This window comes from Apis dorsata, unplaced genomic scaffold, assembly GCF_000469605.1.
Source record: "Apis dorsata unplaced genomic scaffold, Apis dorsata 1.3 scaffold_77, whole genome shotgun sequence".
Taxonomy (NCBI): domain Eukaryota; kingdom Metazoa; phylum Arthropoda; class Insecta; order Hymenoptera; family Apidae; genus Apis; species Apis dorsata.
The window spans coordinates 837,623-861,752 of NW_006263375.1; the positions used below are offsets into that span (position 1 = coordinate 837,623).

General features: G+C 36.0%; 2 protein-coding genes across 5 annotated transcripts in view; one reads left to right on the forward strand and one right to left on the reverse strand.

The window, feature by feature from the left end:
• LOC102674638 (golgin subfamily A member 1-like) overlaps positions 1–24,130 on the reverse strand; it is a 40,849-nt gene that overhangs the window by 8,645 nt on the left and 8,074 nt on the right. The window contains exon 1 of one of the 4 annotated variants that reach the window (XM_006610761.2): positions 1,466–1,489. The exons of the other annotated variants lie outside the window; for them this stretch is intronic. The gene's annotated coding sequence lies outside the window, so the exon portion shown is untranslated. Of the gene's footprint in view, positions 1–1,465; positions 1,490–24,130 lie in introns of those variants that run through there. 4 annotated transcript variants of the gene reach the window in all.
• The window catches only part of LOC102675124 (centrosomin), a 28,021-nt gene continuing 5,578 nt past the window's right edge, over positions 1,688–24,130 (forward strand). Inside the window, exons 1-8 of the mRNA XM_031508200.1 lie at positions 1,688–2,864; positions 8,198–8,253; positions 18,064–18,281; positions 18,361–18,532; positions 18,625–18,764; positions 19,166–19,576; positions 19,708–19,938; positions 20,079–20,432. Of these exons, the coding sequence (XP_031364060.1) occupies positions 2,743–2,864; positions 8,198–8,253; positions 18,064–18,281; positions 18,361–18,532; positions 18,625–18,764; positions 19,166–19,576; positions 19,708–19,938; positions 20,079–20,432 (1,704 nt within the window). The 5' untranslated portion in view covers positions 1,688–2,742. The remainder of the gene's footprint in view (positions 2,865–8,197; positions 8,254–18,063; positions 18,282–18,360; positions 18,533–18,624; positions 18,765–19,165; positions 19,577–19,707; positions 19,939–20,078; positions 20,433–24,130) is intronic.

Sequence of the window (24,130 nt, forward strand, 5' to 3'; positions counted from 1 at the left end):
TCAGAAGAAAATTATGTGAAATTATCTGAAATTATAATTTATATCTCTTTTTATATTTATATTTTTTTTTATATATTTTATATATCACACGTAATATCATATTATATATTTATATATATTTATATATATATTTGAAACAGTTAATATAATAGAAAAATTTATTATAAAATTTTACAATTTAAAATCGTTTTAAAGAAAAATTTAAAAAAATATTTGATATTATTTCTTTCAATAATTTTAACTCGATATAAATATGATAGGAAACAATTTTATCGACAGTTTTCATGAAGTATCACATCCATGAACAAATTTCTTTGTAGTTATAATAATTTGTTTTTGATCGTTATAGATTCGTAAAATTATATTTTTTTCTAAAAAATTTATATTGTTTTCGATAATATGCTAATTTATTCAAGAAATCATATATACAGTTGAATAACGTTTTAAGACCAAATTTTTTTAAGGTTAGAAATGATTATAATAATATTATATAGTTTAATTGTTATTATATTATTTTTTTAATCATATATAGGTTATTAAAAATGATTTTAATTTTATAAAGAAGTAATCATATACTAGCATTGTAATATATAATAAATATAATAATTAGTAATTACAGTACTTAATCATAATTCATTAGATTTATTGTAAATAAATATATGAATTCATAGAAACATTTAAAGTTACATTTATTTTTTTTTTCTATATATCTGTTAAAAATGTAATTTTATAAAATTATATTTTGCATGACTTATGGCTGTATATTATATTATATATTGTTGTTGTAAAATAGAAATAGAAATATTTAAGCTGTATATTACAATAATTTATATAACTTTTTATTATATACATATAATATTCATTCTCAATTTATTTAAACAATGATTATCATTGAATAGGGTTAAAGATCAAATTTTTGTTTTAATGGTTCTCAAATATAAATTTTATTATTGAAATTGAGAAATATAATTCATTACACATAATATAAAAAATTACAAAAATTTTGAATTATTAAATATGATTACTAAATTTGAATACTAATATTGATTTGTCGAAAAATGTTTGAAATTATTATTTATCATTTTATTTCAAATAAAATATATCTGACTTGGAAAAAAAAGTACATTTTAACAAATCGTTCGAGTAAAATGATCAGAAAAAAATAATCATAAATGATAAAGAACAATATTTAATAGTATATAATCTATAGTTTTATGTATTGGGAATTTATGAAATTTTTTTAATTCTAATTTGAAAGTTTGATTCGTTTTTTTAAAATAAATTAAAATTTGCGTCATAATTTTTTGTCATTATGTATATTCGTGATATATTAATTAATAAAAACGTATACTTAATGTATTATCATAAGCTTCATTATATTATTAATTTTTTTTTTTATTTTTTTGTTTTTTCTTACTATCCATAAAAAATGAATCACAATCATTTTCTATTACATATTCCTTACCATGGCCTTATCTCTTGTTCGATTCTCAATTGAGAGACACTGCGTTTGACCGATGTACGCCGCGCTTTCGCGTCTTTACAACCCTGCTTTTCTATCTGTTTTTGTCGTTCGGTTCTCCCTCCGCTCGTTCTCCGTCTGCTCTTTATCTCCACTCTACCATCTCCCTCCGCCGCCCCCGTTCGTCCATTCGGTTGGGGTCCATGCGTCGGCCTGCGTTGCTCTTCGACCAGCCATACGAATCTTCCGACCTTAAACCCTCCGCTCGTGCCGCCCCTTGATCAGAACGTGAGCCGTGTCGCCGCCTGCCTGCTTTCAGTTGCGTTCATTCTATCGTTAGAGTAGGATCGTTGTCGTGGTGTCACGTGCAATAACCATCAATATCTTCTTCGTTTCATTCGTCGAAAGTACACGCGCTATCGTTATCGATATGGTGGCAACATCTGAGCGGATGAATGATTGAAAGTTTTATTAAAAATCATCATACGGATAAATTAAAATTCTTTTCAGTCAAAAAATTCGCCTAACCGATTGGGAGTGTTTTGTTCACGATGGAAGACAATAGACGACCGGCAAGAAAATTATTGTTACTCTTTTCCAAGAGAACTGTGCTAAAATACAAACTGCTGATTCAGTGACAGGGTGTTGCGTTTTATGCGGACTGCATTTTATCTTTTTTTTCAATCGATTCTTTTTCTTCAATCGAACTTCGTATTGAACGTTAATTTTGAACTTTATGAAAAAAGTGTTTCGTGAAGAGGAAGAATATGCATCAGGACACAGTGGTGTGAATCATCTGGCGTGTCGTCTTGAACGAGAATTATCTCTGCATTGATCGGTCCAGGAACATATAGGTCGATCGTGGTAACATAGTTTCAATTGTGTAGAATTTATAGAAACTTTTTGTTCATCGGGTCACATTATACTCGAACTGTGTACGAAAAAAAAAAAAAAAGAAAGACTAGGTTTCGATTTATACGTTTCTTAGAAGACTGACCAGGAAGGACTTTCATCGGTGTCGATCACGTTTACACCGATATGCTCACTTGATTAGCCTCGAGTACATTGACATTCTGTGCCAAATAAACGTGCCAAAGCGTTTCATTGAAAGTACAAGTTATTAGTATTATCGTGTGACTATTTTTGCGATTGTTATTATTCTTGTTATACTTTTATTCGTAAGTTCGTATTATATGCGTGTCGTTTTATATGCGTGATTTCGTCTCTCTTCGTACGGGGACAGTTTTATTCGTACAGGAAGTTATATTTTTCGTATACCGATGAGGAACAATTACCGCAATATGTTTTTTGCCGGCTACGGATATTCCAATCAACATCAAAACAGCCCACCCTCGCCGACAAGATCCAGCGTCTGGGGTAGCATTTACAGCCCGTTTCGGAAGTAAGTATATTACGTATATGTCTGTGTTTGGCCTGGTATATGGGAATCGAAAAGAATTATTGTTCGTTCTCTTTCTGCTTTTGATTTTTTAATTTTTTCATTATTTTTATATTCGCATTTGATCTTTAACGAAGATAAAATCAAATATAACTATGTATATCAATTGTGACGATTAATATTTCGATATTACTTTTTAATATGTATTAACAGATTAAGTATTACGAATGCAAGTCGTATTTCATGTATCGTAATCTACTATATAAATATGACTCAATATCGAGAGATGATGGATTCAGGAGGAAGAATTTTTAAAAACTTTGTATAAGACGTCGTTTGTCATTTCATTTTAGTCGAAGTGATTCATATATGATTATAAATCGAGAAAAGCTTTAAACAAATATTTAAAATAGTGTGATGAATTTAACTTCATTCAAAGAATATTGTATCAATTTTTTAGATGATGGACATCCAGTTTGTATTTCATTTTGTAATTAATAAATATAATTGAGTAATTAGAGATGCAATAAAGTATAGAATGATATTAAAAAATAAGGTTTTTGTGGAAATTTATCGGCGAATCAAAACAAATTAAAGCTATACAAAAGATGTCTCCCCTTAAATTTAGTTCTTTAAATTTAGATTGTTTGTCATGAATATTTTGGAGTTGCACCTTACTCTGTTAGTTTTTCGATGCATGCAGGGAGAGTTCGGTTTGACAGCTTCAAATAACAGCATCAAATGTTTCATTGTGGAACAGGAATATCAAAGAGGCCGCCAAATGTATTTTCTTTCACCCTATGTATCGTTTCAATTCTGCGAACTTTGAAAATTCTTCTTCCTCTGGCAGAAATATTTCCACTGGTGAGATATTTTTCAATTGTTTATTTTTTTTCCATTTTGATTACTAATTTAAATATCAATCTTTCTTTTTTTACTTTTCTTATTTATAACATATGATCGATAAATTAATATACATCGTAGAATATTTATTCCACTTTGTTTATATCGACTGATTTAGATTATAGGGAAAATAGTGCAAGGGGTTGATATCATTTTCTCAAACATACAAATATCAGAAGAATAGCTATCTTGTTCGTAAAATGAATCATAAGTAAACCGTAATGATTAATAGTTTACTTAGCTTCAGTTATTTATACAACGTAATCCTCTGTTTTATCGGAACCCTCTGTTTTCTTATTATTACCTATTTAGGTTGATGCGATCACATTTATACCATTTTTTTTAAATGGGCTACTTATCTTGTGCACATACATTAAAATGTTGGACTTGTTTTAGCCGCATGAAAATTCACTGCATGTTTATTTTAATTTTGGAATTATTTATTTTCTTACTACAACTGCTATTGTAATATTTTATCTAAATTAATGAGATTGTAGTCAATTGTGCTTATTCTTGAATATTATGATTACGTGAAAAGGTCAACGTACCTTGCCAATTATACGAGTCATCTTCATTATTCACTTCATCTATCCAAACATTGCCTCGAAACAATTGTAGCTTTCGTTATTAAGAAATTCCTTTTAGTTTGAATAATTTAAATTTTTTTGTTAATCATCATCAATATTACCACCAATGGAAAATATTCTTTAAGCGTTTACTTATTAAATTATCAAGTGGCCGATGATAAGAATTATTTAACATTCTTCTGCAAAACAGTTCCATTTTTATTCCTAATAATAGAAATCAATTAAGAAGCGTAGGAAATTTTTCCATTCTACTTGAAAAAGTCGTGACATGGGAAGTGATATTGCGACAGAATCGGAATTGCATCAAATCTACATACTTAATACATACGTACGTATAACGTTGATCGTCTAACGTTGTCTCGTGCATTCGTTAAAGCCTTAATAAACTCTTTCGCCCACCAGACACCTACTCGGTCAGGCATAAGAATACGGCAGCCAAGTCCCTCTATAAACAACGTTTCCATTCGACAGGATCGAGCTAATTGTTTAACTAGGCAAGTTAATACGTTTAACGATCCGGTAATTGAGGGAACTTTGCACGTCGACATGAATATGCTCGTTCTAATATCGTTCAACATCGTACTGCGCTGCGGATGTTAAAGAATGATGCGTTATTACTTTCGGTGAAAATACCAAATGATCTTTATCAATCCTTATTTTCTCGAATACTTTATTCTCGAAACGAACAATTAACGTATTTTTTTGATCGTTTGATGGCATTGGATGAAATTGAAATAAAGAAGAATATCCTAGAAGAATCACTGAACGAAGGTAATTCCACTCGAAGGAAAAAAGATAATAGAAAAATGGAGAAAGACATTAGAGATTCTAGAGGGATAGGTACTGTTAGAAGACTGAAATAGAATAGTTAATACGTTCATAGAGGAACAGCGGTCAACAAGAAAGTTAACGGTATCCTTTAATCCTCTATATAAGTATAAATCCTTCAGCCTTTTATTTTGTTTAAATAATGTTTTGGAACTAAGAGCTTAAAAACAAGTTCAAACTATCGTTGAATTTTTAAAATTTTTAACATATGGGTAATGTTTTTTGTTCTATATTTTTCGATTTGGTAAATCTTTTTTATTTCAATTGTTTATTTTTTTTTTTTCTTATGATTTAAAAAGTTCTATAAAACAAAAGAAACCTTATGAAAAGCGATTAAAGCTTTCGAATTGCATGCTCCTGTTTCGGTCCATGCCACCATATCTGCCCACCGGTATTGATTACTTACACAACCACCCTCCATCTTGCCAGATGACGACAACTGTGCACGTCACTTCGTAAAATTGTTTTCGTATTTATCAATTTCTTTTCAAATTGACGGGTGTAATATTATTTTCAGATATATTCCGATTATAGGATTATGGTGCAAAATCAGCAGAATGAAATTCCAAGCGATGGCGGAAAATACGATGAAATTTATCGTTTGTTATTTTTTATTTTTTTCTATATATAGTTTACTATAAATAAATTTGTTCATACAAAGTGACAAGTATTATCTGTCCACAATTATCAATGAAAACTTGTTGACTTTGCTGCTCTAATCAATTTTAGCTGTTTTATTTACATTTAATTTTCTTCTTTTTTACGGAGAAATTGATTATTTGGTAGTTGATTTCACGGTAAAATATTCGCATATATATTTTTTCTGCTTCTTTTATATTATAATTTATATTAAACTAGATAAAATAAATTCACACGTTTCTAATTAATTTTTATGCATGAAACGCAACGATAATTCTCATTTGCATATTGCGAAATACGTTATGAATTATGTAACGAATCTCTATTGTGACCAATTGTAGTTTACGAGCAACGCAGATGTGTTTTATCTGTTTTATCTAATTAATTTCACTTTTTTTTTCTTATAACTAGCAAGACGTTCTTCTTTAAAAACCGTTTAAATCAATGGTATACGCGCGAGTCGCATAAAATTGCATAAAAAACGATAAAGAAAACATGGAAAAACAAAGAAAATATCAAATTCTCTCGACAAAAACTGCAATATCCGTAGCGCGACGGAATAATTGGCGACCATCGGCTCGTGACTCATCGTCTCTAAATCAACCCTCACTCCACCCCCTCCCCTCCCCTCACGTCCCATTTGCTTTAATCATTCGTCAACAGCCAGCCTCGCCAACCCCTGTCGCCCAAAAATCGGACAAACTTTCCATTTCGTTTCGAGTTTAGGGCCTCCCGTTGCCAATTAATATATTCCTCTCTCCCTCTCCCTTCCTTCCTTTCGATGTCTCTCCTTCCCACCCAAAAGCAACCCTGCCTCGTAAAGTGGCCGATAATAATATCACCCGCGATGCCACCACCCTCTTCGCCCCGTTCCGGGGCCGAGCAACTTTGGAAGATTCCGAGAAGTCTGGATCCGGATTAGTTGTAGGCGCGTAAAGGGGTTGTGCTTAATATACATCGGGAGTCGGATGTGTGTGGTTGGGGGGTGCCGCGGAAAAAGCGCGGATGGCCACGAGGTTTCGCTTCTCTGCGGTTCTTCTCGTCGAGAGGGGTGAACGGGATCACTCCCCAAGTCTTCTAAATAGAAAAGAAAGAAAAAAAGGAAGAAAAAAGTGGCCGGTTCCCTCTCCTAGGTCTTCTCAGCCTATGGAAAAAGATGAGAAAAGGTAATGACACGCTCGCTCGAGGTCTGGGACACGTTGTGCCGTGTCATTTTTAACTTCGTTACGCGTATGCGTTGTGACTTGTGTACCTTTTGAAGAGAGAGAGAGAGAGGGGGAGAGAGAGACATGTTGTTTTAGCGGAGGAGAATTATTATTTTTGCAGAAGTGTTATTATTAGAAACGCGGATTCGTTCTTTTTCTTTCTTTTGAATTTAATTTGATATTTCTAACTTTTAACGAAATCGTGTCTAGGATTTATGAATCCGATCCAAGACGAATTTCGAAAGCGTTGTGCGGTGAGAAAGGATGGTGGCGAGGTCAGATTGTCCAGACTGCACGGTGCTCTCGAATAATAGCGCGGCTCTTAGAACTTGTTAAAGATCCGCGACAAGAGGCCGGTGGAGGGGAGGTTATCCGTTAATTATTCATTTCGGATTTCAACAGTGGGCCAGCGAGAAATAGCGTTTGGATGAAATCTAAATTAAACCTTTCTGGAAATTCTGCATTTCCTTATTGCTCGTGGCCCGCGGTTTGAAGTGGCCCGCAACTATAAATCACCGACATGTCGCATAAACGGTTTTACATCAAGTTAAGCCCCCGGTTCGTTAGAACGTGATGAGAATTGCGATCGAAATCTGGGTCGAATTTAATTATAAACGGATCTCGTTTCTTAAATCCTGCGCCTCCAGCCAACACTTTCACGGATGTGTAATTCGTTTCGTTTAATTGTTATTCAACTAGCCTAGGTATAGTAATCGTTTGTCAAATCGAAATTGGTCGACGCGTTCCCCGGATAGTTGGAATAATTCGAGAATTCAAATTTGGAATTCAACACGTTGATTTCGGCTGATTAATCGCATATCTATGCGCAAACTTCGTCCTTAGGGCCGATGTTTTACTCTTAGCCATCGTCGCTCTGGAAATAGAAGGCAACCTTCATCTTGATCCTTTTTAAAAGTTCCATCTCTAATTCGGTCTAAGTCGTACAGTCTATTTCCTATGGAATCGGGAGCCAGCACGTGCCTCCGCTCCATTTTCGGTCCTATTCCGAAAATAAACTGTCTTTAAGCCTCGGTGACGTTCTTTCATTAACGTCCCCGGCAAATGTAAAAAAGCTTTATATCCTTTAACGTGTTTTTCCAATTTATTTCTTTTTTCTTTTTTTAGATATGTTAAATAGCAAATCAAATTAATATTTCTTCTTTCTTTGTTGCAGCACAAATATGCCATTGCAGGACATTACCATGAGTCAAACTCTCCCATTAATGAACGGTGAGTACTTTTAATCCCATCATACTACATTAGATATCAAATTTTTGATCAATTTCAACAAATTGAAAATTCTTAAAACTCGATAATGAAAATTTTCGACAAAAACTTTCTTAATGATAAAGAAACGTATCGAATAATCGAATAAAAAAAAAAAAGAAAATCGTATCCCAAAGCGAGATAGATATTTTTATCTTGGCAAATGACGCGTTAAAACGTTAAACGATTTAACGATTAATGACCGGTTAAAATTTTTCAAACCTCTATCGATCGTCTAAGGATGGACCGGATGCAATTTTACGGTGCTCGATCAAGATGGATCGTTGCATAAGTATCGATCACGTTTGTTACTTATAGTCCTGGGACGAACGAACGAACGAACGAACGTACGTCACGTACAGATGTCGATCCTATCGATTAACCGATTGCTTAAACGGGAGGTCGCCGATATTGGAATTGACAATGGAACGATCGGTTATTATCCTCCTCTTTCCCCGGTGAAACTATCTTTATTGGCTATTTCCCTCGAGCAATTCGCCCTATGTCGATTAGATAATAGCCTGACGAACACCTGATTATCCTGATAGAAAATGATCACTCGTCCTAGAACTTAATTCGCCGACGACGAAAATTTATATATATATATAATAAAAAGCGTTAACAAAGTTAAATATTTATTTACTCTCTCGATTTTACGCAAAATTTATTTAAACTTCTTCTACTTCACTTCTTACACAGCATTTCGTTGCTTTTACGTATGTATTTACGAAACTGATCGGAATTGACCTAATTTGCGTCATTCGTATATATAACGCCCAAGCAAAAGGAAATTTAAAACGGTCTCCGCAACTACTCCACACCCACATCTCGTGGACCAGTTAAAAGATTCATTTTGTTTCGTTCGAAACAAAAAAGAGAAACGAAAATTCTCGTATCTCCCAATTTCACGATATCTCCGAATAATTTTAAGTATAACGTCAACCTTCTCGCTTATCAACTGGGGACCCCGATTTATCGGAGAAAAGTCTACTATAATAGATTCCTCGTTCTTATTTGGATCAAAGTTCGAGTATTATTCATTTAACTAATATTACTTAATATTATACACGTTTCGAAGTAATTGGCGAAATTACTACTACTTTCCTATCTAAGAACAGTCATCCTCGAGTTCCTTCTCTCTCCGAGAAGATCCATTCGTTGCGATAACAATAATCCCCCGCGCCACTTGATACAATAAAAGCCCGCGAGAATTCGCGCAGCGTGGCGTCACACCAACCAAGTTGCATCTCTATCGCGATGGAAACGGGGCAACGAACCTTGTTCCACAGTTATTTTACGGACACCGATACGCAATCTCTCTTCGAGGCCGTCTCCTCCAAGCCATGTCGCGCAAGCACCACTTTGCCGCCTCCGATTCATCCCAAGGAAACGAGAAACTACGATCGATGGAACACTACGTCGATTTCTTTCACAGTTGGAACACGCAAGCGAGGTTTCTAGAGGAGGGAAATGCGTGGCCATTGGCCAAAAGCGTTGGCGGCTATATCGGCTGCTCGGCCGCCAGCTTTGCGCATAAATTTGGCCGTTGGTAAACGAATCTGTGCCAGGAGCCGGCCGACGCTTCGGCCTGCTTCCATCCCCAAGAGGTTTCCGCGATCCATGATCCATCTAGATGAAGATCGCGCGTCGATATTCCACGTTTGCGCGCGAAACGAACGCTCGTTTGCAACAGCTGCAGCTGGCCTGCGCTTGATCTCGCTACGATGGGAGCGAGGATCGCGTTCGAATCGCAGATGGTGCGATTACGAGAGAATAATTGAAATCCGGATTGATTAAGTTTTACTGGGTCTGCTGTCCGTCTCGAGGACGGTTAAAGGGACGTTGTGCTGAGGCGAATTCCACGAATGTTTCTGCGTCTTTCAGAATTGTGCGGAATTATCTCGAGTCCAGGTTGTGAATCGACGCCCAGATATTTCGAGATAACGACGAGGCGATTGATTTATTCTACGTTTTTTGTACATTTTTCCGATTATTTTGTTTTTTCTATTCGCTCGTAGAAGATTCTTTGGAAATAATAAAGGGGGGTATCGGGAGAGATTTACACGTTGCGAGATTCTAATTTGTTACTGTTAACTCTCTGGAATGAAGGAAGAAGTATTTACGATACCCTTCCGTTTTTTACGCGAATTTCAGCAGTTTATATATAGCACTTTATTGCATCGACATAGCGATCTACGGAATGCGAGACTTCTTTGTAAGTTTTCGAGGCGCGCAACTTTCGTGTCACCTCTTTGAAACATCGAGGGGATGTTTTGCGCGTTATTTCCGTGTTAACTTCGATCCGAATCTCTTGAAGAATTTCGTAGGGAAAGAATAATTTTACGAGAAAAATGTTCATCCTAGACGCGTCCTGGAGAAATGTTTTTTTAATCTCAAATTACAGGAAGCGGTGATCCCCATTTATTTCTGTAGGTTCCGCGGTGTGAAGAAGGGAGAGGGAGAAAACATGTCGCGACTCTGTATTTATTTCTGTAACACGTTGCCCCCCCGTGATTTTGCCACCGCGATATTCGCCACCTTTGCGAAAACGAATTTCAACCCGTGTGATCTCGTTTCAACACAGGATAGGATACACACGATGCACACCGGGGTGCATTGTCCAAGCGGGTCGACTGTTTGTTTCTCCAGCTGCTCGGCCTCTCCTATCGTTCAAACTTTCTCTCCCCCGGCTCGGGAATGCGAAATTTGTATTGAATACCAAACGTTTTAGCGCGTTGTTAGCCAAACTTTCGATTGATTTCGATTTTCTGCCAAAGGAATAATACTCTTTCACTGTCCCATCCATTGTTTAATTTTTCTGAAGAGACGATTGAAGTTGTTGTACGAGATTTTGTTGCCCGAGAATAAGAGACGATAAGAGACATTTAAGCGCCGTATATATACGTATAATTTGGCGAATGATTAAATGACGAGTGTGGCCAAGCTTAATTACCCGTTTCTAAATTACTATTCCCGTGTCATTTTCATTTATACTTTGACATGATTGGGATCGAGCCAGACGCCTACGAGTCTACGAAAATCTAGTATCTTTATAAATTGAACGATAGTTTGAGTGCCAATGTTATTTTTACTTATTATCTACGCATAGTCGTGTTAAAAAAATTTTTTAAAAAAGATTTTGGAAATTTATTTTTTCCAAAAATCGAATTTTTTTTTTACCTTTTAAAAACTTATCTTCTTGAGATCATCTCGAGAAATTTTTATTGGTCTGAAATTTCTAGTACGATTTCCAGCGAATTAATTAACAGTGCAGTTTTGTTCGTCAATCCTTTAGGTTTAGGCAAATTTGTTTTAATCAAAATTGAATAATACGTTCTCCAATATTTATGTCAAAGAGTGAAGAAATATGCGAGCAAGAATGCTTCGCTACACGCGTGTAGATTTAACGTCGTTGAATCGGTAATTTGTAGCTTTATTCCTACTTTTATTGTCCCCGACACTCGCGATACGCGTTCTAAGTTTAGAAGCATGTTAGAGCATGCAACTCGGATGCGCCGTGCAAAGGACACAGAATAAAGTATGATAGAGTATGATCGATAATTCTACCAATCTTTGATCATTTCTCCTTCCTAATAAATTACTTCTCTCGACAAATTTCGAAAAAAATCGAGAAAAGTATTATCTTCTATCTCTCTTGTTAAATCCCGTATTAATACTATCAATGGAAACATTTATTTTCTCGATCTATCGATCGGGATCGATAATTAAAAATCCCGACTATCTCAAAAATGTTCTCCATCCAACGAATCCCCAATCTTCTTTTCTATTTTTCCGCCCGATTCGATCGAGTCGATGATTAGACGCATATAATATCGATCGCATTTCCCTTCGGTTGAGGCGAGCGTTAGCAAAGGTAATACACGGTGTCGCAATACCGGCGGTTAGTTCGAGCGACCGAAAATAGCCGCTTCTGGCCGAATCCGTTTCTGAATCTCCGCGGCCTAAACGATTAATAGGGTCGATGCTGAACCTCGTGAAATTACAATTGCACGAGCTTATTCCCGAGACGATTTCTCGTGACTTTAATTGCTACACCAGGTCGGACAGGCACACACCGTGGGCCTGGAGAGCGGCCTGCCAAAATAAAGATAGTTGCTTCTCTCTGGCCTAAATGTGTCATCTATAAATACTCGAGCTCCGTGTCTGCTCGACGGTGCCGAGACTCAAAGTCGATATTGCACTTGCACCGATACCTAAATCGCAGAAATTCATTGACCGGAAGTATCGTCGGAGTTAACACGTTGACACGTTGACTCTACGGATAATTTAGCCGTTCGACTTTACCGACAGTTTCTCTCAACGGACCGCGAACAACCGCTTATGTCGATTCTTTGAGAAAATAGAAAGAGTAGAAAGAGTTTGATCGTAAGACCTTTCTCCAAGCGAGAAAGTCTCGGTTCTATTATTAAAATGATTAAAATGAAGCATCTTTATCTACCTTCTTTGTACCCTACTCTTCTTCGTAACACGTGTATGCATGTGTGCGTGTAAATAGATAGATAATTTATATACATATCCACTTGCCGGGGATGGAACACGTGGCGCACATTGTGGTTGACATTGCACAGGAACTGCATTAAGGAGTAGAACTCGAGTGGAAACAGGACTCGGTTGAAATTTGAAACGTGCTTGTAACCGTAAGAGGGAAACGCATATTAGGATATGACAGTTTCCTGTGATCAATCTAGCGTATGGACGTGGAATAAGATTTGCTTCCCGTTTGAAAATCTACTTGTATTACACGTTCGCTTTTGCGCGGGTATAACGATATCTAGCTGATTCCGATTTCGAAATGTAAAAGTATGCGGAATAAAGATTCGATAATCGATTGAAAAATTGAAAGTTTTTGTTCGACGGTTTTATTTACATCTTTATTTTACCGCTCAGTTATTGATCGAGTAGAATCGCGATACTAACATTGTCAACGAGGAGGTTTCGCAACTCGCTGTCTGAGAAATGTAAAAATAGCCTGGTGTTTTGACATCTTAAATAAATAAATCGATTTAGAAAGAAGATTTGCTATTTCTTCCTCTTAAAAATATACAAAAACTGTGGAAAATCAACGATCAAAAATAAATAATATTTCAACAATGATAAATTCTTTAATCTTGGATAAAGTTGAATATCAAGAATTGGAGCTTATCGATAATTTTTTTTCACCGATAATACGAAACTTTAAAATTTACTCGTAAATCTTTCAAAATAACGTTTTCTACTTTTCATTAATGTTCAGAACAATCTTTTCTGCTACACGAAATCCGCTTTAATATATAATTTACAATCGTAATCAAATTTACTGTTGAGTCTTCTATAAATCTTTAAAATATTAGCAGTAATATTTTAAAAAAAATATTTATGAACTTAGAGATTTTTATTTTTCCCTCACACTTAATAACCGAGACAAGATATTATAAACTAAGATTTTCTCAGGTAAGCGAAGCACAATTTGTAATGAATTTTACAACTTGAAAACTCTTACCTGGAGAAAATTTTCAGGAAACAATAAAACAAAGGGAGATTTGCAAAAGGTTCAAGCAGAGTCCAAACCCGAAGAAATAATCTCTAAGTGGAAAAGAAATTGACAATTTTTCCAAAGCCTTCCATTGTTCCGTGCAGCTGCGCTTCGAAGAATCCTTGAAACGTTTGACTATACGAAGCACGATATATGCTCTGAATATAATTTTAACTGTAGGTTATTGCGATGTAAACTTTGGCGCTGCTCTGCCATTCTATCTCAGTTTGCGTTTGCACGGTCGTCACGGGAAGACGTGAAATATCTCGATCCGACAACCGAAGTGCTCTTCCCTTCGCTTTTTATTCGCGTTTCGATCGGTTCTGGAACAGGCCTTAAAATGTAACTCTTTACGGAAGATTCCACGTGGCATGGGATGTGGTAGGTCGCTCCCTGACACTTCGAACACCTTCGTCCAGGACAGACCTATACAAGTTCACGTCATGTTCGGTACGAAAAATTGAACGACGATATTAATAATAATTCGTAACAAGTATCTTACATATTATTTAATCGCATTTGTCGAGAAGTAAAAAGTTTCGTCGTGTGTGTGCAATCGTGTGAGAGATCGAATCGAAATTAAAATTTTCACAATATTGCACTATATTATTCGATATACCATTCAGTTCGTTCAAGGATAAGTCAAATCTTCTCGCCAATGTGCAATCTATCGATGAACGATCGTAATAGAGGAGAGATAAAATTTATATCGAATTACGTAACACGAGTTGCTCCGTCGATAACGCGATCGCTATCTTTGAAATTGTCTGCTGCCCGCCTACCAAATATTCTTACAATTCGAAAAATTAAAGGAAAAAGGAAAAAAATCGTTGAAATTATTTAATCGTATTTTTCAATACATACTTCAATACACTCGCTCTCGACCTTGAATCGCTTTGTCCCACCGAAGAAAGAATAAAACCAATCAACTATATATTTATACCTTGCTGAATGCATCCAATGGCGGTCCCTGTTCGCGATGATTTACACCGCACAAAGAAAGGTCGTGTCGCAAACTGTCGAGCTTAATAGACCGTATTAAAGCACAAATGGCAGTATTCCGTTTCTTTGCCCTCTGCTTGCTTCGTTACCACACAACTTATCATCGAGATATATTATTTTCATTCGTCTTTCCTTTATGTTTTAATGATTTTCATTTCACGAATCAAAGTTCACGTGTCGTCTACGTGCTTTCGAATCCGCTCCGCCAACCACCGCCAATGGAATTTCACCGGGATATACGGATATTTTCATACGGAGAATTATCGAAATTCGATAATTCGTTCGTTCGTGACTGTGTATTCAATGCGGTTTGAAATGCTTGCTTCGTCCGAACTCGAGCCACCTTTTTTTCCTGACGACCTTCATCTTCTCCCTTTTCCCTCTCCGAACTGTTAATTAGAATTCAACGATACCCATCCTCTCATTGAGTTCGCATCGAGAAAGTTGCGAAACTTTCGATTCTGGATGCTAAAAGATGCTAAAAGATGGTTCTAAAGAATTCTAGGTAGTTGTATCCAAGAAGAATACTCTAAAAGAAACTCCTTATTAATTCTTCGACCATCCAATTCGACTGAACGCACAATTTCCTCTTTTTGTAACAAAACGAGCGAATTTCACATTGCGTATTCCAATATTCGACGATTTCCAAACGTCCATTAAATGCATTTCACGGCCGATTCGAGAAGGGGAGAGAGTCGACAATCAGGGGAGGAGGGAGGGGAGACTAATTAACGAACTGGCGCGGCACTGGGGGACGAAGGAGAGAAGAAGGAAGGCGGGGAGGGTGGGTTGTAAAAATGTGCGCGAAACGAAGAAGAGTGCGCGTCGAAGACGACGTTGGAGGCGAAGGAGGATGAAAGGTTTAACGGCGCTTGGTGGCGCGCCAAAAAAGATTTAAAAGGGAGGAAGACGGCGGCGCCCGTTTAAAATGGCGAAATTGGCACCGGCTCACGTGGCTCGGCCGCGAATTCGAGAATAGGATCGATTCAATCATTGCAACAAGCGCATCTGGAGAAAAAATCGCGTATCCCCAACTTGATCGATCTCCTGACTCCTCGTCTCCGCTTCGTCCATTAGTCATCGTTCCCTTAAAAGGGATCGATCTAATCGTCGTGCCCCGCTTATCTTTGCCTTCGCATTCGTCTGTTTGCATTACGAGCGATTTTCCCCCGGGAAACGGGACTCGTCCCTTTTGCTCCGTGCTTCGAAGGAGTCCACTGCCGGCGATTCGAATACGTCGAAGTATGTTTGAAGTTGGGGCTACTTGCGGATCCAGAGTTGTTTCGAAATAAGAAATGAAAAGATACGAAACTCTTCCATTCATTTGTTATCGCGAATAATTTTTTTGTTTTTTAATTAAATTAAATGTCCAAAATGAAGAGAAAATATATTTGGATTATTTGCGAATGCAGACCTTGCAAAGCAAAACTGTGTTCATTCCATTCATTTGTTATCGCGAATAATTTTTTTGTTTCTTAATTAAATTAAATGGCGTTGTCCAAAATGAAGAGAAAATATATTTAGATTATTTGCGAATGCAGACCTTGCAAAGCAAAACTGTGTTCATTCCATTCATTTGTTATCGCGAATAATTTTTTTGTTTCTTAATTAAATTAAATGTCGTTGTCCAAAATGAAGAGAAAATATATTTAGATTATTCGTGGATGCAATTCGAATTATTTCGAATAAGAAATGAAAAGAAACTTGCAAAGCAAAATTGTGTTCATTCTATTCATTTGTTATCCCGAATAATTTTTTTGTTTATTAATTACATTAAATGTCGTTGTCCAAAATGAAGAGAAAATATATTTAGATGACTCGCGGATGCAATTCGAGTTATTTCGAATAAGAAATGAAAAGATGCAAAGCAAAACTTTGTTCGTTAGATTTCCATTCATTTGTTATCGCGAATAATTTTTTCGTTTATTAATTAAATTAAATGCCGTTGTCCAAAATGAAGAGAAAATATATTTAGATTACTCGCGGATGCAATTCGAGTTATTTCGAATAAGAAATGAAAAGAAACTTGCAAAGCAAAATTGTGTTCATTCTATTCATTTGNTAAAATGAAAAAGGAAAATATATTTAGATTACTCGCAGATGCAATTCGAATTATTTCGAATAAGAAATGAAAAGAAACTTGCAAAGCAAAACTGTGTTCATTCCATTCATTTGTTATCGCGAATAATTTTGTTGTTTTTTAATTAAATTAAATGTCGTTGTCCAAAATGAAGAGAAAATATATTTAGATTACTCGCGGATACAATTCGAATTATTTCGAATAAGAAATGAAAAGAAACTTGCAAAGCAAAACTGTTCGATTCATTTGTTATCGCGAATAATTTTTTTTTTCTTAATTAAATTAAATGTCGGTGTCCAAAATGAAGAGAAAATATATTTAGATTATTCGCGGATGCAATTCGATATATTTCGAATAAGAAATGAAAAGATACTTGCAAAGCAAAACTGTGTTCGTTTGTTATCGCGAATAATTTTTTTTTCTTAAATAAACGAAATGTCGTTGTCCAAAATGGAAAAGGAAAATATCGCAACGACACGATATTGGAACACCAAAATTGAACTTTGTAAAAGAAAACGATATCTTTTCGATCGATCGTTAAATTCGATCGCAAAGCTTTTCGGGTAACCTCGAAAACGATAAATGAGAATTTGCAGCTTCTTGTCATCGATAGCTCGTCTTTTATCCTACGATCCTGCCCATCGATTCGAACAGCTTCAATTGCATTAGTCAGGGGACGGGTTAGGGGCAGGAACTGTCATCATCTGTAAACGTGATCGCACAAAATTTGGGTACTAATGTCCAACACGTAAATGTTAAAGATAACGTTGCCTGCACCGGATCGATGTAATCCTGTTTCTTGTTTCTGTATTCGGATCGGTGATTCGTCGACGGACTATTAACGAGGGCAACGGGGTGAAAGGGTGAAACAAATCTTACGGAATTGAGAATTCGTGGTAAATTTTCATTGAAGAAATGACTTAGGAAAGAAATGCACTCGTGTTGACGTGACCCCACGGTATATTAGATAAACCGTATCTGCTATATTAACTATGGAAAGTAAGGATCTATATCACTTACAATTACGCGTGCAAATGCAAAATGATCGATTTAAAAAGTTTGTCGTATCGTGTGTTTGAAACGTGTGCGCATGAAGCAATATCTCCGGAGAAAAAAATTGGACAAATTAAAATATGGTTTCGTCGTTATTCTGTTTTAGGTGCAAACGCGAGATCACCCGGGAAAACCTCCCCAGCGGGGATGATTGGAAGCAGAGAGGGGACAGGAATTGGTAGAACGATGAAAGAATACGAAGATCAATTGGAGGCTCTTAAAAAGGAGAATTTCAACCTTAAATTACGGATCTACTTTCTCGAGGAGCGAATGGGGATTACATCGGCTGATGAAAATGCGATAAAGAAAAATATTGAATTGAAGGTTTCTTATAGAATCCAAAATTTGCCTTCTTTAAATGTCCAAATCAAAGCGCCAATCATCTCTTTTGTTTCGTTGTCAGGTGGAAATTGAGTCGTTGAGGAAAGAGTTGGTTGAGAAACAGGAACTTCTCAGCCAGGCAGCGAAAGCGTTTGAATTAATCGAGGAACAGAAAGAAGTTTCTTCCCGGAACCAAGCTCAGTACCAACAATCGCTTGAAAATGAACGGGAAAAAATCAGAAAACTCGAGAAGGGTATGCCATATTATAATATCTTCTAGAAAACTTTATTATCGCGATTAAATTTCTAAATGGAATGACAATTTCTATTTTGTTCCGACTTTTAGAATTAGCTGAATATCAAGAAAAAATGGTTGATGCGTCTATCTATTACAAGGAAGCTTTCGGAATTACGCCGGAAAAGGCGTTGGAGAACGAGGAGAAATTGCATCAAATGGAGGAGCTCGTTGCATCTCTAGAAGCTGAGGTAAAACGATCATTAAAAAAAAAAAAAAAAAAAGTATCGTATCTTTCTTGAGAATATATCTCCTCGAAAAAAGTCGAATTCTTCGATCCAAGATTTTATACAAATCTTGCCAAAGTAATAAGCACATAAATTTTCGATCGTTCTATTTACAATATAATTTCCTCTTTTATCTGCGCCATTTCGACGCTATCTTCATTACACTTCCTTCACCGCGAAAGAATAACTCGATAAGCGAGTTATCGTTTAAAAAAGAAAAAAAAGGAAAAAAAGAATTAATCAGTATGTTTTTGTTCGTTCACAAATGCGCATCTTCTTCAACTCTATTGTTCCACGAATACATAATACTGGCGTAATATTATGAAATTATTATTGAATTGTTAATTGGCGTTCGATGAACGTAGGTGAAACAGGTGACGAGCAGTTTGGACGAGGAACGCGTCTGGGCGCAAGAACTCGAGAGCGAACGGGATGAATTCAGGGAACGTTTAGAGGCTGAGACGCGTTTGAAAGAGAATTTGGACGCGGAGAGGCTGGAAGACATTGGGGCGCTACGGTTGAGAGTAAAAGAACTGGAGGAACATCTGTTGAAAAGGGACACTGTCGTGCAGCAGTGCAAAAACGAGCTGCTCGAGAAAGAAAGAGTCATTAAGGAAAAAAATTTACAGCTGGAAGAGAGGTGTCGGCTGTACGAAGAGTTGAACGCCGTTTCAGAGAAAAGGAAGAAGCAAGTCGATCAGTTAAGGGTTTCTATAAAAACCAGGGACGATGCCCTCACCGACTTGAACAACAAACATCGCGCCCTCCTCTCTCAAGTAACGTATCGAATTATCTATCTATTTGTTTAATTTCTGATATTTGCATAATAATTCTATCTACTTATCCATCTGTCTTTTTAATGATAAAGAAAAGAAAAATAAATATCTTTTATGATGTTACGTTACAGTTCGAGAATGGATATGCGAAGAGATCATCACCCCCTAATAGTCCGTCGACCGTGAATCCAAACGAAGATCCCTTGCAAACGAGAATGGGACAAAAGGTAACTATGCAAGGAATGACGAAGAGAGTAAACACTTGTCTCGATTGGGAACCGAATCGAGAAAGGTCAACGAGAATGAAGTCGCCGGTGCATGGTTTAAGCGGAGAGATCAAAGACGTGAGAGATTTAATCAAGGTTCGTCGCAGAAACTTTCTTCTTGTTCCTCTTCTTTTGTGTTCCTTGTCCACAATTTATACGTACTCTCGAAAATTTCTCTAAAAAAACCTTTAATCCATATCTCATTTGAAGTGAAACGTAATCTCTCTCTGATTCAGGAAATAGAAGATAAAGAAAGTGAATTGAAACGCCAAGAGGAAACGAGAAAGCAATTGGTATTGAAATTATGCAATATGCAGAAGCACGTTGAAACAACCGATTACAAATTGAAAAAACTAGAGGGCGAACACGAGAAAGCGATCAAGACTATTCAAGGTTTTATGGAGAGGCAGCAGCAATTGGAAAACACGAAGCTAAGGAAGGAACAGAAAATCATGGAGTTGGAAATCGAATTGAACAGGCTGCGAGAGTGCGAGAGCTTGAAAGCCTCGAGGGATGGTCACAATCAATTCGTTCGAAGAGACTTCAGCACCGACATGACAGATGATCCAGAGCGTGATCCCAGCACTCAGGTCGACATCATGATTTTTCGACTCTGCATGCTTGTCTCTACGTTTCTGAAGAATCATATGGTGTTCAAAATTTGTTCCCTAGGCTTGAAACTCAGTTTCGAGATTGTCTCGAAATTTTTCATTTCCCTCGTCGGCATTTAATTAAGTGAAAGTCGAATTCAATTTTTCATTTTTCGTCATTAAATAGTCAATGGGATGCTGTATGAACCGTTCGCAAATGTAGAGACAACGTTTGGATTGCAAAACACATTCCGCTTCTAACGAGGAACACGGAATAGTGAAAAACGGAATGGCTTAGAATTATCGATCATTTCTCTTTCTTTCAGAGATACTGAATTCACCTAACATCTTCTACTTCTCCTTTTCTGCTTTATCGCCATCATCACTCTCACTGCATGACACTTATCGCTTTGGGGCACTGTTCATTACTTTTCGATATCCTTACCGATGCGACCACAAGTAGTTCTTCTGCGCTAATCAACATGTACGCATAAAAGATTTGAACATACATGATCAACGATTATTCGATTCGAGTTGTAGTAATTTTTTTTAAAGAACCTTTTTTTTTTTTTCTTTTTAAAAAAAAAAAACTCATCAAACACGAGTTTCGACGTTCAATTCCTCCATTGACGATGTTTCTTCTCTCTATTTGTCTCTCTCTCTCTTTTTTTTTTATACTTGTGTTGTTCTATTTAATTTATATTTTATTTTATTTATTTTATTTCGTATTTAATACAAGTTACAGAATTTTTTTCTTTACTTTTTTGTAACTTTTCTTAGGAAGTAATTGAGTTTTTTTTTTTGTGCATATATTTTTTTTGCACGAAGTTGTAGTGTTAACGCATGGCATGTAAGAAAGTAAAACGATGCCTTTAATTTGTGTATTGCTGCATCGAGATTTTATTTCACACGATTATATAATTTCGAAGAACGATTTTTTAATTTCAATCGCGTAGTTTGAACAAATTTTTGTACAATTTTTTTTTTATAATCGCTCTGACAATTACTCCATTACGGTATTACGTTACATTATTTTATCTCTATTTATACACAACAACACGCTTCTCGAACTTTAACAAGCTAATTGCAACATAATCAACCTACGTTTCTCATATGTGAACAACAAGGAATATCGAAGACGTTTAAAATTTAAAAATTAAGTTGTCAAAACTTTCGACAAAATAAATTGAATACTCGTTTCACGTTTATGAATATTGTCTAATTGCCTAATTTTAGTTGAATTTAAACAAAGTGTACATTAACAAAAATGAGTATAAATTATATTGGAAATATCGTTTACAAATTATTTTCATATTTTCAACAAAGATTTTTTAACAGTTTTACGTAACAGTTTCGAAAGAATCGGTATTTTCGAAATCTCTCATCCATGGACCAATCTATATATAGTTTAATTAATGGCCCAAGGATTTCAACGGGGTTTCAAAATCCAAATTTATCATCCTATTCCCTTTTTTTATCGTCGAATATATCACTGCTTAGATATTTATAATTATCGTAATTCTTTATCGCGAAAAAGGACAACGATATTTATTTCGAGATATTACATCGAACACACCATACATCGACTCTTTCGTTTAATCTTCGCGGGGCAGGGCCAAAAGAAATCGAACGATCGAATCAAAGGCAGAAAGAATTGGCAAACGACTTCTCAAGTCCCTCTCCTCAACTACCCTCTAAAGGCAATCACCTCTAAAAGTGACGAGCCTAATTCAGAGATCTCTCAGAGAGTTAACTCGCCTTCATTATTCGAGTCAATTAAATCAACATACTTGACCTCGTTCCCCTTCGGGCATCCCAACTTTCTTCGCTCGAATCAGAAATGAGAAAATTACATCTCAAACGAAGCTACCCGCTTAAACTGCTCCTTAAGAGGCAGCTTAGCTCAATTCCAAACCTCTTTCACCGATAATTCGCATCCTACACGCGAGTTACACCCGTCGAGGCAACCGCGAATTACGCGAAACGAAACCAACTGTTCATCAGCGGGTCGGATACCGTCGGTTTATCGAGCGATTTTCGTGGAACAACGCGCGTCCCGGTTGATGCGGCCGCTAGCTTCGAGATACCAAACCGAAGACGTGCCTTTCATCTAATAATAGAGACAGTCCGCTCGCGAAGTCTGCGCGATTCGCTCCAAGCCTCGCAGTCCTCGCACGAAAATTCGTCTCGAAACCGTTTTCCAAACCACCGTGGTTACATCCACGACGAACGACGATTACAAACGCACGACGATTTACACAGTTTGTACAACAAACGCGTTTAACGATCGACGAAATAGTCTCGGTCGAGGAGACTCGGAAACGAGATTATTATTATTATTATTATTATTGTTATTATTATTGTCCTTTCTCTCTTTCACATTTTTACGATTAGAGAAAGAGAGAGAGATCACACGTACGATAACACACAACAGAGTAAAACGGAAAAAAATTGAAACGAGTGTGACTCTTTTTTTCCTCTCGAAGCTTGAAACGAATTCGAAAGAGTGTAACTTTTTCTTTCTCTCTTTCTCTCTCTCTCTCGTCTAAACGAAGAAGAAGAACAAGAAGAAGAAGAAGAAAAAGAAGAGGAAAACGACTCTCGATTGAAATTGAATAGAGAAACGTTGTTAGTTTATGCGTATTTGTTTATTTATATATTTTTTTTGACGAGAGATATAAATAACGGAGATAAAGAAGAAGAATTTCGACGATTTCTCGCGATTTGAAATTGATCGAAAGGTAACAAGGGAAATCGAGCCGAGAAGAAAACGCCGTTCTCGTGCGTCATTTTTCCGTCACAGATATTCCGCCAGTGCTAGAAATAATTGTAGCATTTGCGTCGAGTATTATCTATCAAGGATTAATTCAACGTAATTAAATCGAACGGAAATCGAAATAAAAAAAAAAAAAATACGATAAAAATGTTCTCCTGTTTGTGCGCCTCGATGAGAATGGAGGTAGGTAGACGTAACAAGTGATGTCTTCTTGGAAAAATTCATCGTAAAAATCAAATTTGAGATTTTTTTTTTCTTTTTTTGCTTTGTTCAATTAAAATTATTAGAAAGAATCGATGATTATTATTATTAATTTGGTTTCGCTTGTAACGCAATGGTATCAAGATTCAGACTTTTAATCTTTTTTTAACACCGGAAGTTGAGTATTTAAACTTCTTCCTCGCCGATATGGATAAGCTTCGAGTAATCATTGATTTCGTAAAACTGTTAAATTAAATTAAACAAAGTCTTTCGCTTTAAAAATTTTCATTTCGTAGAAAGTATCAATTATCGCTTAAACCTTTAGCTATGCTCTTCTCACGTAGAGTATCAATTTAAAACACCATTTCAAGCATACAATTAATTCACTATTAACATTTCCTATCCTTCTTTTCTTCATCTCCAATTTTTCTCTTCCTTTCGTACGATCATCTTCACCTTCGCAACATGCTATCGCAATTTTCAATTTCACAATTCTTCGAAAGTATATCTAAAGAATTGTCAAAAATATATAAACCAGTCAGAACAAAGTAAAAGTTACAAATTAGAATTATTTTTTTCCTTTTAGGAGCCAGATATTGTTACCCTTGTCTCGCCGCGCAGTTGGTCAAGGAAACCGAAAATCTAAATACCCTTATAATATATCACGAATACAAATTAAACAAAATTGAAAAAAAAAAAAAAGGAAAAAAAAATTACATCT